Genomic DNA, 19441 nt, shown 5'->3' on the forward strand with positions numbered 1-19441 from the left:
TTGGACGTCAAACATATGGTCATTCTGACACTGTTTTTTTTAGAGGAAACCCGCTGTCGCCATTTAGGCTACTCTTTTACGACAGGCAGCAAGGGATCTTTTATTTGCGCTTCCCACAGGCAGAATAGCAAAAACCATGGCCTTTGTTGAACCAGTTATGGATCACTGGTCGGTGCAAGTGGTTTACACCTACCCACTCAGCCTTGCGGAGCACTCACTCAGGGTTTGGAGTCGGTATTTGGATTAAAAATCCCATGGCTCGACTGGGATCCGAACCCAGTACCTACCAGCCTGTTGACCGATGGCCTAACCACGACGCCACCGAGGCCGGTCTTATTAGGTTATATGCTGACGACACCGCCCTCATGTTAAAGAGAAAACAAGGGAAATTATACTGTGCTTTTATCGATCTCAAAAAAGCTATTGATACCATTTGAAGAATAGGACTATGGTCTAAATCATGTATCAGAAGGACGGTGAACTATCAACATAGTTTATGTGCAACATAGGCGTGAGGAAAGGGGAAACTGTATCCCCTATTTTATTCTCGTTGTTTTTAAATGATTTGGAGGACTATTTAAAGTCACGACAGTGTAACGGTATTATGATTAATACCTTTGATTTTGATATATAGCTTGACATAGGTCTAACGATTTTTATTAGGGTATATGTTGATGACACCGCCCTCCTGGTTAGAAACGAAGATGATATATCACATATTATAAATACCTACGACAAGTATTGTAAGACATGGAAATTAACAGTAAACGTGTCAAAAACAAAGATTATCATATTTGGAGATTCGAAAAAAGACGACAAGAAAGTTTTCTATTGAGACAATTTTGAGATTGAGAATGTAAATGAACACAAATACTTGGGAATATGGTTCGAAAACCCCCCCCAATAAAATCAATTTATGCAAAAAAACAAAAAACCCCCACATAGCACAACTGGCTCAAAAAGTCATGTTTTATATCTTATAAAAATCAAAGGAATATTGTTTTTCAATTGAATATCGTTTAAAAATATTTGATGCAATTGTTGTTCCTATATTAGTCTATGGTTGTGAAATCTGGGGATGTGAAAATATCAATATATTAGAAAGTGTACATATCCAGTTTTCACGATATTTAGCAAATGCAAGAAAAAGCACACCTGTATATATGCTATATGGAGAGTTTGGAAGTAAACCACGACTGCTTATAATATCCATCACAACCTGTATATATGCTATATGGAGAGTTTGGAAGTAAACCACGACTGCTTATAATATCCATCACAACCTGTATATATGCTATATGGAGAGTTTGGAAGAAAACCACGACTGCTTATAATATCCATACGTATTGTGTGTTTTGGGATTCGTCTTATGACAGACACATGTCCAAAGCTATCAGTACAGATCTACAAAGTATTATTTCATGACTATATACAACGTGGAACAAACCATAAATGGATTATCAGTGTTAGAGATATATTTATAACTTTGGCCTAAATAATATCTGTGACAAGCAAATGTTTAGCCCAGTAACAAGGTTAAAGACATTAGTCAAACAAAGACTCTCAGACCAGTTTGTTTTTACAGAATTGGCAAAGTGACATTTCAGAATCCAATAAAGGTTTAAGTTACAGACTATTTAAAGAGAACTTAGTGTTTGAAACATATCCCAATATACTCGATAAAACTGTGTAATACATTTTGTTGGATTCCGTATAGCTAACCACGTTTACCTTTTGAAACAGGGAGATGGACCAATATTTTATATGAAAACAGGACATGTATCTATTGTACTGCTGATGATGTTGGTAGTGCTTTTCACTACTTATTTATATGTACAAAATTTACAGAAGATAGATGTAATATATATTCACAGATATTATTTTACAAGATCAAATGTAAACACATTTAAGTAGCTTTTAATTTGTAAAAATATAAGTACCCTTATAAACTTGTGTAGATTTATAACTATTATTAACAAACATTTCTGTTTCTACTAAGACTTTCATTATTTACAGTTTATGAAAAAAGAATTCAAACCCTGTCATCTTGATGCTGTTATATTATATATGTATATTTGTATTCCTCAAATTCCTCAGATGGCATTGAGTGTAATAAACTTTCTTTCTGTTCTATTCTGCTAACAATCAATATCCCCTACGCACACACACACGCACACACACACACACACACACACACACACACACACACACACTACAAGAAACAAAAGCCCACAAGGATATCCCTCTGGTTAATTGTATTTAGCAGTTAATGTTGATTGAGGTCTTGGAAGACGTGTTTTATGCCATATGGTTTAGCGTGATATATCAAATATTCCAAAACGTCCATTTGATTTCCAGCCACGTAATGAAAAGAAATAGCATAGTCACTGATGCTGTCCACGCCCTGAAAAACACAGATAAAGTAACATCATCAAATGTTTGCTAACAAAGGAATATTTGTTTAACAATGGCTATTTGATGTCCAATATATGGTTAAATCGACCCTTGAAAGAAAGATATATATATATATATATATATATATATATATATATATATATATATATATATATATATATATATATATATATAGTTGTCCTTAGCTGATAAGCCGGTGGCAACAATTAACAGCCATATTGTCCTAACGGCAGTAATGTAGTTTCACACTAATTGGACTGATTGCTATCCCCTAACTAACTAATGCCAAAGTTATTGCGTAAATGCAGGTGACACAATAACAATTAATTGAATCGTATATACGCAGCTAACTATATATAATTTTCATTTGAATATAGTTGTAACTATTCCATTATGATAATATATAATAAAGAAACGAAAGCTAAATAAATCAAAACAATAACAAAACAAATATGCAAAACCCCTACCGCACACACACACAAAAAACAAACCAAACCCTCCACCACAAAAACACCCAAAAGAAACAACATAAAACCCCCACAAAAACCCACCTATCCCACAAAAATAACAAAAAACAAAACAAAAACACACATAAAAAAATAACAAAAACAAAGAAACAACGCACACAGAAAAATGAAGCAAAAACAATAACAATAAAGAAAACAACAACAAAACCCCCCCCATAAAACCCCCCAATAATAAAACAAAACCCGCAACAAATTAAAAAAGAAAGAAAAAAAGAAAAAAAGTAAAAACAAAACAAAACAAAACAAAACAAAAAACAAACAACCAATGAAACAAAGAAACTCGAAAAAAAAAAAACAGAAGAAAAATCATAGATACATGAACCGGTAAAAAAAAAGAAGTTTAAAATAAACTGGAACCTGGAAGGGTTAATTACACAGAACTTACCTTCTTCAACCCATTTGCGTCATACTTGTACAACCAGTCCGGAAATCGTCCCGTCACAAAATCGTGTGGACTGATACAGTGGAACCTAGTTCCACCAAACTTATCAGTGGAGTTCTTCAGCTTGACGCCGAGTTTTCCCATACAGTGCCCGAAAGCTTCATCCCCGGCCGAACCGGTCTGCCGACAAACTTTAGAACTATTCGCCTCCCTGCCGAAGCGTCTGAGCGCCTCTTTGCTTACCACAAACCCGGATCCGCCGCTGGAATACGGGAACGTTCCGATCGAGTTGAAATGGTGACCGAAATACACCGGCTCCTTCGGATCCTGCTCCGAAAGCATGTATCTGAGATTCTCCATTATGACGTAGGTGTCGTCGTCAGTTTTCAGGAACCAATCAGCATCGTCGAAGTGGTGTTTGTACACGTAGTGGAAGCCGCCAAGGGTTTTCCGCGTCAGTTGGTCTCTGCCTTCCGTGACGTTGATTGCGACCGCGCCGTACGTGGCGTTGGCCTTGGAGCTGATGATGACGAGTTTGTTACAACGTCGTCCCCACGTCCTCAAGACGTATTTGACGCGCGGCTCTAGGTTCTTTGGTGTCGTCATCACCCAACAGAGGACGCGAACCTGCTCGAACAGTTTCCGGGCCACGTAGTCGGCTGAATAATAATAATAATTAAAAAAACAAACAAACAAACAAAAAAACAAACAAACAAACAAACAAAAGCAACAAATTTATATATTTATTTATCTAAAAAGGAAGTTTGTTTTGTTTAACGACACCACTAGAGCATATTGCCTTTAAAAAACTCACCTAAAAAGGAAGATTGGTTTGTTTAACGACACAACTAGATCACTGATTTATGAATCATTGGCTATTGGATGTCAGACATGGTAATTGTGACATATATAACCTTACAGTTTGCTTTGTTTAACGACTGCTCTAGAGCACTTTGATTTATGAATCATTGGCCATTGGATGATAAATATTTAGCAATTTTAACATAGTCTTATGGAGGAAACCCGCTATACTTTTCCATCAGTAATAAGCGATCTTTTATATGCACCATTTTAAGGACACATACCACGGCCTTTGATATGTCTGACTGTCTGTCTCTCTATCTATATCTCGATCTATTTATATATACTCTGTCAAAAAAGAAACGCATAGGTGATAGGGAAAGAAGAAAAGTGTTTAATTTTACAAAATATCGGGGTTTTTTGGTACAATGTTGCTGAATGACCATGTTTGGTAATGTCCCTGGAATGGGACAGCATGCCCAAATGCACCCTAAAACAAATTTAATGCACGTTGTGCGACAATTGCAGGAAATCGGCGTGAAATAGTCAGATTTTGGCGAATGCAAGTGAAACTCGGGGAAAAGATTGGGGTAGTGATGGGTATTTAAAGCTGCAATGCTCGCAATGATGCCTCATTTCCATTTCGACGTAGACGAGTTACAAGATGCCAAGACTAAGCCTGCCGTATCGAAACATTGCAATAGGCCCCCCCCAGTTAGGCGAATCGCAGTCAGCAGTCACACGCCACATGAACGTCCATCAGAGCACCATTTCACGTCTCTGGGACAGGTACCAGCAGTTTCAATCAGCTGAAGACCGGCCCAGAAGTGGAAGACCTCGCATAACAACTGCAGGATAAGATCGCTACATCCGGGTTCTGCACTTGCGTCACCGAACTGCCACAGCAACGAACACTGTTGGACGCATACCTGGTTTGAGAAGGGTGTCTGCACAAACCATTCGGAACTGACTTCGAGAAGCTGGTTTACGGGCTAGGAGACCGTATGTTGGCCCCGTCATCATCGACATTTACGTGTTCCCTGATGCACAAATGTAAAGGGGTGAAACTTGGGAAACTGGCGGCGAGTATAGTTCATCGACGCGTCACGTTTCCTTCTACAGCGACGTGATTTACGACAACGTGTATACAAACGCCGCAATGAACGTTTTGCCAGCAACTGCGTCGCCCAAGTTGACAGATTCAGTGGAGGGAGTGTCATGAAGTGGGGAGCCATCTCATACACCGGCAGAAGTGAACTTGTGTTCGTACAAGGCAACCCGACAGCTGTACACTACCAGGATGAAATTTTTCGCCGTCACATGCTTCCCATTTTGGATTGACAAAGATAACTGTCACATGCACTGCAGGAAGAATGGGCTAGGATTCCACGTGCCCGGATTCAGATACTCATTCAGTCTACGCCAAGGAGATGTCGCGCAGTGATTGCTGCTGCTGGTGGCCACACAAGGTACTGATTTCAGCGCCCTCGTGCGACGCTGTTTGGTGACGAAAACGCCTCCACTGCCGTTATAGCAAGAACACTGTCACATACTCATGTCAAATTTGACTGTGATACGATCATAAATAATAAAATTATGCCACTTTGTATTAAAGAGATAATTCCATGAACATTTCGCCTATGCGTTTCTTTTTAGACAGAGTATATGTATCTATGCATCTATGTATGTATGTATGTATGTATGTATTGATGTATGAATATCTATATATTGCATGTATGTCGAGGTTGACTGTTACATACACAGATATTAACGCACTGGCGCAGGGGATAATTAAATCCTTTCTGGCCTCACAAATTGTCCCATGCCGTTGCTGGGACTCGAACCTGTGGCACCGAATCGCCAGCAAATTGCGAGACTAACCACGATGTGCCCTGAGCTATCGAGGCATACATAAAAAGGATGTTCTTTAACTCACCCACATGCATGGGGCCTACAATCTACGCGGTCGATTCCGCTTACGTGCATAAAACAGTGGGCAGACCTGGCACTGGCTAGTATGTATTGATGTATGAATATCTATATATTGTATGTATGTCGAGGTTGACTGTTACATACATAGATATTAACTGGCGCAGGGGATAATTAAATCCTTTCTGGCCTCACAAATTGTCCCATGCCGTTGCTGGGACTCGAACCTGTATGTATGTATGTATGCATGTATGCATGTATGCATGTATGTATGTATGTATGTATATATGTATGTATGTATCTAATATATCTAGTCTATCTATCTATCTATCTATCTATCTATCTATCTATCTATCTATCTATCTATCTATCTATCTATCTATCTGTCTATCTATCTATGTACCCATTCGTCTATGGTTGTTATTTATATTTTTATCATTTACTTTTTAATGCCCTCTAAATGTGTTAGACTTTGTACGGACCCGATTTTAACATATATATATATTTTAATTATTTACTTTTTAATGCCCTATATTTGTTTTACACTAGGTTCGACCCTATACTGGTTTTTCCGATTGTCGCCCAGCCGTTTATGACGTTGTCGATAGATGGGGTAACCGTACGGCCGCCATTGAGGGAGTGAAATTCACGCAACAATAACATGTGCATCTGGGTGCAATTTCAGTATTTATGACTTTTTGTGGAACATTTTATAAAAGCAAAACCAGGCTCTCGGGTAATTCAATCTCATTTAAAGATTGTATATTCATTTCAATGTCGGTGGAAATCTGTGAATGATTAAAAATATAAATAATAAAGCATCTATACACGCCAATGCAACAGCATACGAATCATTTAAACACACGCGAGTGTAAATACGTTTGATGGTTATTAAGTGAAACTTTACTGAATGCATCCTAAAATATAGAAACGTATATCAGTTATGTACGTTTGTAGAAAACGTGATGTACTATTTTAAAAAAGAAATAATGACCTTAGATATAGGGTGTCAACGTTTAGGTGTTACTGTTGTTAGCTCCGGGATATTCCAGATGTGGTCACATGGGGTTGAAGTGGGGCGCAGTTTACACTGCCAAATATTGCTCTCTTATTTATTTTTATTTATTTTTCTTTATAAATACAAGTTATTATGGCGTTAAATGTGTGCAAATAAAATGATAAATAAATAATTCACTAACGTAACACGCATGCAGGCCACAGCAAAAGTCGCACCCATACCCACTTCGTCAAATTTTATTTTTTAATTATTCTTTTTTATTTATTTATTTACTTACTCACTTACTTACTTACTTACTTACTTACTTACTTACTTACTTACTTACTTACTTACTTACTTCTTACTTATTTATTTATGTATTTATATTTTTTATGATTAATTAATTAATTAATTAATTAATGTTATTATTTTATTATTATAAATATTTTTAAAAGTTATTATTTGTTGTTTCTAGGAAATTAAAAAAAATTAAAATTAATTATTCACAATATACAACATTAAATTACCCTGAAAACGCGCCTCTGATTAGTTATAAAATGTTCTAAATACTAGTTAATTACAAAGCGAACTCTTTTGACACATACTGGTGATACCCGAGACAAGTACAATGTACACACAAAACAGCAACATATGCTGGGGGTGGGGGAGAGGTCATCTGATGCTAAAATACTCTTTTAAATTTCAATATATTAGGCTATACAGGGGTCCAGGGAAATTATATTTGTTTGCACAAATTCAAATTATTCGTTATGCTTTTGTATTCAAACATGCTTTATTATTTACGATTTTAATGATTAACACACTTCCACCAACTTTGATATGAATCTACAATCTTTAAATGAGGTTAAATTATCTTACAAACTGGTTTTGCTTTTAAAAAATGTACTAAAAAGGTAATAACTACAGAAATTGCAGCCACATGCAATGCCTTCACATGTTGTTATTGTGCGAGTTTCACTCCCTTAATAGTGGACAGATCACGTGATTCTAAACATGGCCGCGCACAGTACTTTGACGTCACTGGCCAATAAACCCGTCTATATACCCCGTCGGTGCTCGAGAAAGTGTTCAGCCTATCGGGTAGTTTGACCTAACCACGTGCAAGTGTAACTCGGAACTTTGTTCTTGGTTCGAGCTGTGCGGTGTAATCGACTCTTCCGAGTTAGACCCAACGAGATTCTACGGTACTTCACTCTATATTAGTTGTACTGTTAGTAGTACTTCACTCTATATTAGTTGTACTGTTAGTAGTACTTCACTCTATATTAGTTGTACTCTTTGTAGTACTTCACTCTATATTAGTTGTACTGTTAGTAGTACTTCACTCTATATTAGTTGTACTGCTTGTAGTACTTCACTCTATATTAGTTGTACTGTTGGTAGTACTTCACTCTATATTAGTTGTACTGCTTGTGGTACTTCACTCTATATTAGTTGTACTGTTGGTAGTACTTCACTCTATATTAGTTGTACTGTTAGTAGTACTTCACTCTATATTAGTTGTACTGCTTGTAGTACTTCACTCTATATTAGTTGTACTGCTTGTAGTACTTCACTCTATATTAGTTGTACTGTTAGTAGTACTTCACTCTATATTAGTTGTACTGTTAGTAGTACTTCACTCTATATTAGTTGCACTCCTTGTAGTACTTCACTCAATATTAGTTGTACTGTTAGTAGTACTTCACTCTATATTAGTTGCACTGCTTGTAGTACTTCACTCTATATTAGTTGTACTGTTAGTAGTACTTCACTCTATATTAGTTGTACTCTTTGTAGTACTTCACTCTATATTAGTTGTACTGTTGGTAGTACTTCACTCTATATTAGTTGTACTGCTTGTAGTACTTCACTCTATATTAGTTGTACTGTTGGTAGTACTTCACTCTATATTAGTTGTACTGCTTGTGGTACTTCACTCTATATTAGTTGTACTGTTGGTAGTACTTCACTCTATATTAGTTGTACTGTTAGTAGTACTTCACTCTATATTAGTTGTACTGCTTGTAGTACTTCACTCTATATTAGTTGTACTGCTTGTAGTACTTCACTCTATATTAGTTGTACTGTTAGTAGTACTTCACTCTATATTAGTTGTACTGTTAGTAGTACTTCACTCTATATTAGTTGTACTGTTAGTAGTACTTCACTCTATATTAGTTGTACTGCTTGTAGTACTTCACTCTATATTAGTTGTACTGCTTGTAGTACTTCACTCTATATTAGTTGTACTGTTAGTAGTACTTCACTCTATATTAGTTGTACTCTTTGTAGTACATCACTCTATATTAGTTGTACTGTTAGTAGTACTTCACTCTATATTAGTTGTACTGTTTGTAGTACTTCACTCTATATTAGTTGTACTGTTAGTAGTACTTCACTCTAGTAGTAATTCAAATTATTAGTCGTGGCTTTACTTTTGCTTATAAAACTAGAATTACGATGTTTTGTGAAATCGGCCCCAACTGATACTAGCATTAATAGCATTATTCATTATTATTATTCATTATTTCTGACACCCAACAGCCGATGTGTTTTGTTTTGTGCTGGGGTGTCGTTAAACATTCATTCATTCATTATTCGTTATCGGGTCAAACTATTTTAGTTTATCACGGCAATACGTACGACCCCACTGTCTACATCTTAAGTATGCCAGTATGCTAGTACGTTAGTAGTAAACCAAATTAGTAGTCGTAACTTTACGTCCACGTAGAAAACGTGGATTACGATGTTTTGTGAAGTGATTTGTGATTAGTAAAAGAGAAGAGGGTGTAGTGACCTTACACCTACCCATTGATTCGTTAAAAATCGCTCTGGGTGGGAGCCGGTACCGGGCTGCGAACCCTGTACCTACCAGCCTTATGTTCGATGGCTTAAATAGCCATGACGCCACCAAGGCCGGTGACCCCAGGCGATATTAGTATTAATAGTTTTATTCAATATCATGTTAAAACGTGGTTTTAACTTCATTCGTTATCGAGTTGCATTGCAGACCCTGACGAGGGATCAATAGCTAACATTATACCTGGCGTTGTTCTCGCTACAGCTGTCAGTTCGGGCTTCGATTCCTTCACCTTAAGGATTTGCAGCAGATTTTCAATATTGACGTCGTCCAGCATCTGTCTCCGCGAGCTCAGCAAACTGGTAGACAAGTAGATGATGAAGACGAGGACAGTAATTGACAGGAGTATGACGAGGTGTAGGATCTTCATCATCTGTGAATGTTGTCGTGTATCTGCGATAGTAGATTTTAAAGTGGGATTAAAACAAGATAAAGTTTATTTTACCGGTCTTAGGTTATGTGGTGATTAAGCCATCGGACATCAGACTGGTGATAGCCCCATAGACACCCGTAAAGGCTGGTGCCATTGGCATTTTTCTACCCGACCACTTGTGCAAAACTGTTGAATCCTGATTTGGCTGGTAGACTAGACTTAGACATGCATTAGTTTTTAATAATCACCGGCCTCGATGGTATCGTGGTTAAGCCATCGGACATCAGGCTGGTAGGTACAGGGTTCGCAGCCCGGTACCAACTCCCATCCAGAGCGAGTTTTAACGACTCAGTGGCTAGGTGTATGACCACTACACCCTCGTCTCACTAACCACTAACAACTAACTCACTGTCCTGGACAGACAGCCCAGATAGCTGAGGTGTGTGCCCAGAACAGCGTGTTTGAACCTTAATTGGATATATGCACGAAAATAAGTTGAAATGAAATGAATAAAGTTTGTTGGATAAATGTAACGGGTTTCCTCTGAAGGCAATGCGTCAAAATTATCAAATATGTGTCTTCCAATGGTCGATAATTAATAAATCAATTTGCTCTAGTTAGTTTGGTTTAACGACACCATTATAGAACATTGATTTATTCATCATCGGCCATTGGATAGCGCATACCACGGCCTTTGATATACCAGTTGTGGTGCTCTGGCTGGAACGAGAAATAGCCCGATGGGTCTCCGGAGGGAGATAGCTCGTAATCCGATCGCGCATCCGGCGAGCGTTTTACTACTGGGCTTCGTCCCTCCCCTGGATTTAAAAGAACACGTATATGGTGTTACTATAGGTTTGAATCAATTTGAAATAGAATAGAATAGAATAGATTTTTGACGACACCCCAGCACGAAAAAGACATCGGCTACTCGGTGTCAAACTATGGTAAATTCAAAACAATAAGTGATGATCAACATCAATATAAAAATTCAACATAATTTAAAATAGAGCAAGATGATCCAATTAAAGGTGAGTAGCGGAAAAAGATTTAGCGACCTTAATTTGCCCGTCAAAGGAATACCCCAAAACATTTAAAAACATTTTAAAAGACTTTATTTTTATGAGCATCATATAACAGCTTCGCACTGAACAATAATGTTCAAAGAACCTTGTTTTTTACCAGTCTGGGTACTCTGATCGTAAGAGAGCAAGATGGACGTCTGGACAAATATATTTCAAATATTTGTCAAATATTTGTTATCAGCGAACTGGAAAAATATCGATGTAAAGGTATTTAACGTTAAATGTAGGATTGTTGTTGTATTAGAGCGGGAAGTTTTGACTACCGTTTGGGAAGCACAGATTGCGCAGTTTTGATATACAGTTTGCTCTGGTTGTAATGTCAAGTTGTCTATCTTGCTCTCTTAGGGTCAGGTTACGTTTTTTTATATAGAGGATAATAAACGAGTTACCGGTTATTATAAAATGTATGTCCCGAGTGAAATCATTTTCACTTGTCACGAGCTTTAGTAGTAGTGGTAGTAGTAGTAGTAGCAGCAGTAGTAGTAGTAGTGGTAGTAGTAGTAGCAGCAGCAGTAGTAGTGATATGATTTCACGAGGAACATAAATTTGATAATAACTGGTATCGAGTTTGTTATTCTATTTATTACCCCCAGATTTTTTTTTTAAACTTTATTTTCGATATAGCCTACATCGGCTACACGTCCATGTATATAGAAACGACGTAAACTACTTTACTGTTCTGGGTAATGGTTTAAATTTTTATTTCATTCACGGTTCACAGATAATTTTCAAAACCCCAAATTCTATATATTCTGAAGAAAAAAAAATCTATAATGAATTGCATTAAACTACAAGTTTAACATTGAAACCAGAAATAAGCAAACGCAAACGCTTTAAACTACGTGACGTCATTGTGTGTGCTTTGCCAAATCGTGATGACGTCATATTTAGTACCGATAAGGTGATTGGTTTCTTGGCGTCAAATTGTCCAATACAGGTGATGCGCCAGTTCCGGATCACTTCCGGATCACCTGTAGTTACCGATCAGTCTGTCGGTATATTCAATATTTAGTCATTTCTGTGTAAATTTTATTAAACAAATATTATAACAAACAAATAATACATGTTTCTTGAAATTGTACGTAAAACAACTGTAACAGTATATAGTCTTGGTTTTATTTTGGACGGCGATACATAACCACTACTAAAACTTTACACGAGCAGACGACATGAAAAAAAGAAGACGTTTAAAAAGAGATGAAGTTTTTGATGTTTTTCTTTTTATATCCTTTGAAATTTTATAGTACGAGTAGGGGAAACATATATAGATTGTGCATGACTAGTTTTATTAAAAGTGATGCTGCAAACGACTTACTGTAACTCATCAAAGGGGACACACTTGATACGCCAGTTGCGGATCACTCACAAAACGGAAGTATTTACGTTGTAACTGCCGCTAGATGGGGCGATGAACGCAGGGTTTATCTCAAGACTCAAAAACGTTGAACACGGTGGAATTTTTGTCTCCCACTTTTCCCCCTTTCTTTATAACAATAATGATGATGATGATAATAATAATAATAATAATAATAATAATAATAATAATAATAATAATAATAATAATAATAATTATTATTATTATTATTATTATTATTATTATTATTATTTTCTTCTTAAACCTCTCTTGATTCGTCATTTTAACCACTAGTTCATAATAATTCGACTCTGTATGTGTCGGGGCCCCATGTCATAGTAGCCCTAGACTGTTCGTCCCATGGCCAGTCATCCTCTACAAAATATTATATTAATCGTTGTAGTTCCACCTATTTTTTTTGTATTATTTTTGTTTTCTACAGGTAATGACAATATGTATATAATGTAAAGACACGTATTTTATAAACTGAAACTACGATTTTAGGTGTTCGTCCACTTGTCTCTCACGTTATATTTGTAGGCCTACATATAATTAGCCATTCGTACAAATACCAGCCGCAGTCATTCACAAATATGGCTAATATAAATAAAATGTAGTTTTTAAAAATTCCATTTTCGTTTAATTCGGGCAGAAATCAGTCTGCCCTGCCCCCTACAAAAATAGGAGCCCGTATGACCTGTTAGATCGCCAGTCTAGAATCGCTAAAATCGCTGCATACGTGTCTTGTATTTGCCCCATAAGAGTATTCAGTAATGTTGCCCACCCCCCTCAGTGTGATAGCCGTCCACCCCATTGCTTGCTTGATTGATTGATTGAAAAAACACACAAAAAACCCACATTTTTTACTGTACAAAGAAAAGAATCGGCACAAGTTTGACATGAGGACCTTTATAAAACCATGCCACCGCCAGTGGTCTGTTTCGCATGTGCCATTGCACGTGCTTTTCGCATACTCGACTACTCGACTGCTCGACTTTGGGAAAGAGGGGGAAGGGGTCCTCTATTTGGTTTTGTCAACGAAGTGAAAATATCTTATTCGGCTTAATTATAATTCGCATTTAAACAGTCTGTACCACTTTAAAGGGTGGATTATTTTTTTCAGTGGAATTTTTGTTTTACACAATCGCATTCTGATGCAGGAGAGTCAGTCGGCCACTGATCTGTGTATTCACACGGTCAATCTGAGTTAGCCCTAGCCTTTAGACCGTCGTAGAAAATAATTCTGTATTCAGGAGTAGATCCAGGAATTATTTTGCGGGGGGTGGGAGACTAACCAGAAAAGGGCAAATGGAACAACACGTCAAAAATAATAATTAATAATCCACTTTTGTGACTGTTTAGTGTGTGTCACTATATTAATATTTATCATTATTAACTAGGGGTCTAACCGTCCTGCTTCAAAATTATTTGCTTAATTTTAATATTTAAACAGGGGCGGATTATATCCGGCTAAAAAAAAAAACCCACCCCCACCACGTAGATAACCTGTATAATTTATAATTTCAAATTATAAACATTTACATATCATTTCGGACACACCCCCCCCCCCCCCCCCACACACCTAAAGCATAATCCGCCCCTGTATTATGATAAATACTAAACAGTCCCAAAGTTGATATTTTACTGATATGTCATTTCTTTCTATTTTCAAGCCTTTGTTCCTTTCACAAAGAAAATGTGACTTTTGAAAGTCATCTATATAATAATATTATTATTATTATTATTATTATTATTGATATATACGATAATAAATGAAAACAATTATTTATTATTAGTAATAATAATATTAATTATTATTATTATATACTAGAATGCCAGAAATCAAATATAATTCAACTTGTTGAAAGTACACAACGAAAATAATAAGGATCGCGCACCTTTACTTTTGACACACGCCCCGTATATCTGACGTGATGGGACGCCATCGTTGATTTTCAATCGATTTTAGAAATTGCTAATTAGGGGCGTAATCAGGGGGGTGGGAACCCTATGGAGTTGCAAATGATCATAAAATATGTCTGACAGGATCCACGAACATGCTGAAAGTTCTAACATGTTGGAAATAGTGTTCTTGAAGGCGTAACCCTCAATTTTTCGAAAGTGATCCGGAACTGGACAAAGTGATCCGCAACTGGCGTAAGTACGCCAGCTCGAACAACACTGCTTTTGGTGCCAAATGTTTACCTAAATTTACATTTTATATCACTGTTTATTTATATGGTTGATTATCTTTATTACCAAGAATTTCTTTTAAAGTCATACGCGCGCATATTGACAGAATTCACAATTTTGTTTGAAGTGATCCGGAACTGGCGCATCACCTGTAGTAGTGTACGTTAAACCAATGATATTATGATTTTTATTTTCTCTTATGAGTGTCTGCTGGTGTAATAAATAAATAAATAGTTTACTTTTCTTCTAGCATCAAATAAAACTGAAATTATTTACAAAAGCCCCAGTTTTATAGAATGATGGGACGGACTATAAGTCAGCAGATGAGATTATAAGTGGCGTTCACACTAGCATTTTTAGTCCGGACTAAATTTAGTCCGACTAAGTGTTCAATGGGTAGGTGTAAACCACTTGCACCGACCAGTGATCCATAACTGGTTCAACAAAGGCCATGGTTTGTGCTATCCTGCCTGTGGGAAGCGCAAATAAAAGATCCCTTGCTGTTAATCGGAAAGAGTAGCCCATGTAGTGGCGACAGCGGGTTTCCTCTCAAAATCTGTGTGGTCCTTAACCATATGTCTAACGCCATATAACTGTAAATAAAATGTGTTGAGTGCGTCGTTAAATAAAACATTCCTTTCTTTCTTTCCTTTGATGGTAATTCGACCACCAAAGGAGCAGAAAAATATTTTACAATTTCATTACGAAACATTCTTCAATGTACTTCAAAATGTTTCATTATGTCATATTTTCACCTAAATCTACCTTAATTTCATTACGTCATATTTTCTCAGTTACGTCATTACAAACGAACACGGAAGTAAGCGCCAAAATAATATTAGTAATCGCTGTCATGATAGAATATAAATAAATAATAAACAATTTATGATCATGAAGAACCTCAAGTCGAAAGTAAACAGGAAATGCACCCGAGCGACGCCTAACGGTTACACGTTTTGTTTGCGGTCACATTTTTAGGTCCGCTAAGGTAAAACGTCTGTGAACCAGCCCCTCCGATTTAGTCCAGACTAAATTTAGCTCGTACCAATTTAGTCCGGACTAAAAACGCTAATCTGAACGCGGCTATCTGTTAACATTTTATTATTTTTTTAATTTACATATAATGGTTTAGAAACAATCCCCCCCCCCCCCCGAAAAAACAAAAAAAATAAAAAAAACCCAACAAAAAACAAGAAAAACAAACAAACAAACAAACAAACAAAAAACTAACAAAAAAACAACAACAAACAAACAAAAAACAACAACATGTTATGGAAGTTGATTATGGGTTTAAATTTTGTTTTATTTAACACGACTAGAGCACATTGATTTATTAGCCATCGGCTATTGGATGTCAAACATTTGTTAATGTTTTACATATAGTCTTAGAGAGGAAACATGCTACATGTTTCCATTAGTAGCAAGGGATCTTTTATATACACCACCCCACAACCAGGATAGCACGTACCACGCCCCTTGATATACCAGTCGTGGTGTACTGGACAGAACGAAACATAACCCAGTGGGCCCACCGACGAGATGTGGATTTAAAATATAATATTAGTTTTAATATACAGTTATATGCCAGTTCATCGGTTTCCTTTTGATAGAAACGATATATACATTTAAAGTTTGTTTTGTTTAACGACACCACTAGAGCTGTTGGATGACGAGGTATACACAGGGACAAATAGACAATTCAGTGGAGGGAGGGGGGGGAGAAAACAGAAAGAAAAAAAGAGAAATAATAATAATAATTTTTATAAATTTTACAAATTTTCATTCTTTATGGAGTACGGCTATTTTATTTATATCTTTTATCAATAGTTTTACAAACTGAGCAAACAAAAACGAACATGTTTGTTATTTCGGGGAAAAAACCCAACAAACCGCCCAAAACAAAACAAACAAGAACCCAACCCCCAATTTTTTATTTATTACCCATATGGTGTACAATAATGGATTACATGTACACAAATATTGTATTTTCCCACTCAATCTTTATGGCATGGGCTATAACAATACATCGAACACTGTTCAGCACGCTTCTAACTATAGTCGTATCGTATGCAAGCTGGCGACGGTCGCGGCTATGATATTAGTACGGGCAATCTATGCCAAAACATGGAATACCCATCACAAATTCCAAAAGTTAAGAAATTAACAATATTTGTTCAGAATTTAGTCCGGAATAATATATTAAAAGTGTAGAAAATTATAATTAGAGGAAGAAGTAGTAATTTGGCTTTAAAGTCAGGGTAGTGGAAACATTGACGATATCGATATTTGATTAGTCCACATTTTTGAAAAACACACGTGTGCGTCCATCAGCACGTGGCAGAAGAAAACGAGACTCATCTGAGAACAAAACAGTCCTCCACCTGGCAACGATCCATCTCACCCTCTGCTGGCGCCATTGGATACGCGACGCTCAGTATATAAATAAAACAAATACTGCTAATACTAAAACATTTCTTTCTTTCTTTTTTTTACTAGGATGTCTGTGGTCAAAATGTATGTTCGGTCTAATAGTTGATATTAACATTACTATTTCAGGTTCGTCTACCTTTTTGAAGAATATATATATTTATTACCCCAGCAGGCACTCGTAACGGGGAAAATAAAATTCATAATTTCTCACTGAGAAATTATCATGCATTGGTCTAACGAACAATTCTATTGGATGTTTTGACGCTTACAAACCAATGACCGTGTTGGTACTAAATATGACGTCATCGCGATTTGGCAAACCACACAACGCCGTCATGTAGGTTGAAGAGTTTGCGTCTACGGCTGTCTATTTTTGGTGTTAAATTTATAACAAAATCCCATTTTAATGCAATTCATTATAGATTTTGTACCAGAATAAAGAGAACTTTTGTTTTTGAAAACTATCTATGAACATGATTAAATAACAAAGTTCTAGCAATACTCAGAACAGAGCGTAAAGTGGTTCGTGTATGTGCATGTGAGTCAAAAATAAAGGCTTTTAAAGAAAGAACAAAATAGTTGAGGTAATAAATAGAATAACAAACTTGGTACCAGTTATTATCAAATTTATGTCCCTCGTGTAATAATGTTCATTTGTCACTCGCTAAAGCTCGTGACATCTGGAAATGATTTCACTCGGGACATAAATTGTGCAATAACTGGAAACTCGTTTATTATCCTCTATATACAGCCGAACGCCGTTACTACGACATTTACACCATCCGACCACAACTGTCGAGAACAAACGTTACACAGGAATTCACACCTTTGGACACTGACAAAACAAATTAGAAACAAACGTGCATCCGACGTCTGAAAACACCTCTTTACAACGACATTACATGCTCACAGATGCCGTAGCACGTTGGCAGTACACACAGCCATTTGGCATCCTTACGGATGTCGGCTAAATCTGTAGACGTGTATTGTTTTTAAAAATAAGCCTTTAGTAATTCAATTAAAAGTTGAACTTCGAAAAATCAAGTCTACTATTTTATGACACTATGTAAACAAAGTAGGTATCAACCTGTGTCTTTAACCAAGGAATGATAAAAATGACAGTGAATGCTTCTTGATTAATAATAATATATTTAATAATGGTCTGTTGCCGATCCCCGTCGGTGGGCCCATTCCAGCCACCGCACCACGACTGGTATATCAAACGCCATGGTATGTGCTACCATGTCTGTGGGATAGTACATATAAAAGATCACTTGCTACCAATGGAACAATGTAGCGGGTTTCCTCTCTAAGATTATATTGTAAAATTACAAAATGTTTGACACCAATAGCCGATGATTAATACATCGATGTGCTCTAGTGAAGTCATTAAATAGAAAAACAAAAAACCCCAAAACCCAACATTTTTATAATGTCAGTTTCGATATAACAATTTCGGTATAAGGATAAAGTTACCCAGGGAACGAACGTGGTCGTTGTAACGAGATCTGTATCATAATATGATAAGTACTTACGTGTGTTATCGTCTTTCTGTAGTGGCCGCGTCAAGTATCTGGCACTATTACATCCAAGTATCGACACGTTCTGTAACGCGTTGTTGATCTGATTTTGCAACAGATGGTGGCCAGGATTCATATATCACCATGCTAATCGCCGGATACAATCTTAAAATACCAACGACTTCCATTTGAACTTATTTCCAATGAAATTTCAAGTACGCTGTCCTGGGCACACACCTCAGCTATCTGGGCTGTCTGTCCAGGACAGTGGGTTAGTTGTTAGTGGTTATTGAGAAAGAAGAGGGTGTAGTGGTCTTAAACCTACTCACTGAGTCGTTAAAACTCGCTGTGGGTGGGAACCGATACCGGGCTGCGAACCCAGTACGTACCAGCCTTATATCCGATGACCTAACCACGACACCACCGAGGCCGGTAGTTGCTAGTCTAAGCACTCTTACAGCTTAATTCTTGTCGTATAACTCATTAGTTGTTAATCTGAGCGCTCGTACAGCTCACTTCTTGTCGTACAACCCATTAGTTGTTAATCTGAGCGCTCGTACAGCTCACGTCTT

General features: G+C 36.8%; 1 protein-coding gene across 2 annotated transcripts; it reads right to left on the reverse strand.

The window, feature by feature from the left end:
* Window positions 1–209: 209 nt before the first annotated feature.
* LOC121373829 (glycoprotein-N-acetylgalactosamine 3-beta-galactosyltransferase 1-B-like) lies at window positions 210–19126 on the reverse strand. Of its 2 annotated transcripts, XR_005958141.1 has the most exons (5): window positions 18885–19126; window positions 10098–10307; window positions 3328–3983; window positions 1220–2404; window positions 210–1155 (listed from the first exon to the last, which is right to left on the reverse strand). XR_005958141.1 is itself a non-coding variant. In XM_041500605.1 (4 exons), exons 1-4 carry the CDS (start codon window positions 19003–19005, stop codon window positions 2267–2269), a joined length of 1125 nt encoding a protein of 374 aa, XP_041356539.1. In that variant the 5' UTR covers window positions 19006–19126; the 3' UTR covers window positions 210–2266. The 2 variants fall into 2 exon arrangements, 1 of the variants encoding a protein (XP_041356539.1); XM_041500605.1 differs by having other exon boundaries at window positions 210–2404.
* Window positions 19127–19441: the final 315 nt, after the last annotated feature.

Source organism: Gigantopelta aegis, chromosome 5 (genome assembly GCF_016097555.1).
Source record: "Gigantopelta aegis isolate Gae_Host chromosome 5, Gae_host_genome, whole genome shotgun sequence".
NCBI classification, from domain to species: domain Eukaryota; kingdom Metazoa; phylum Mollusca; class Gastropoda; order Neomphalida; family Peltospiridae; genus Gigantopelta; species Gigantopelta aegis.

Bases quoted from the DNA above. Each gene is read 5' to 3' on its own strand.
- LOC121373829 (XM_041500605.1), bottom strand. From the start codon at position 19,005: ATGAATCCTGGCCACCATCTGTTGCAAAATCAGATCAACAACGCGTTA. The intron at 10,308-18,884 runs GTAAGTACTTAT...CTACTATCGCAG, and splicing joins ACAGAAAGACGATAACACAC to ATACACGACAACATTCACAG. The intron at 3,984-10,097 runs GTATAATGTTAG...ATTATTATTCAG, and splicing joins TGTAGCGAGAACAACGCCAG to CCGACTACGTGGCCCGGAAA.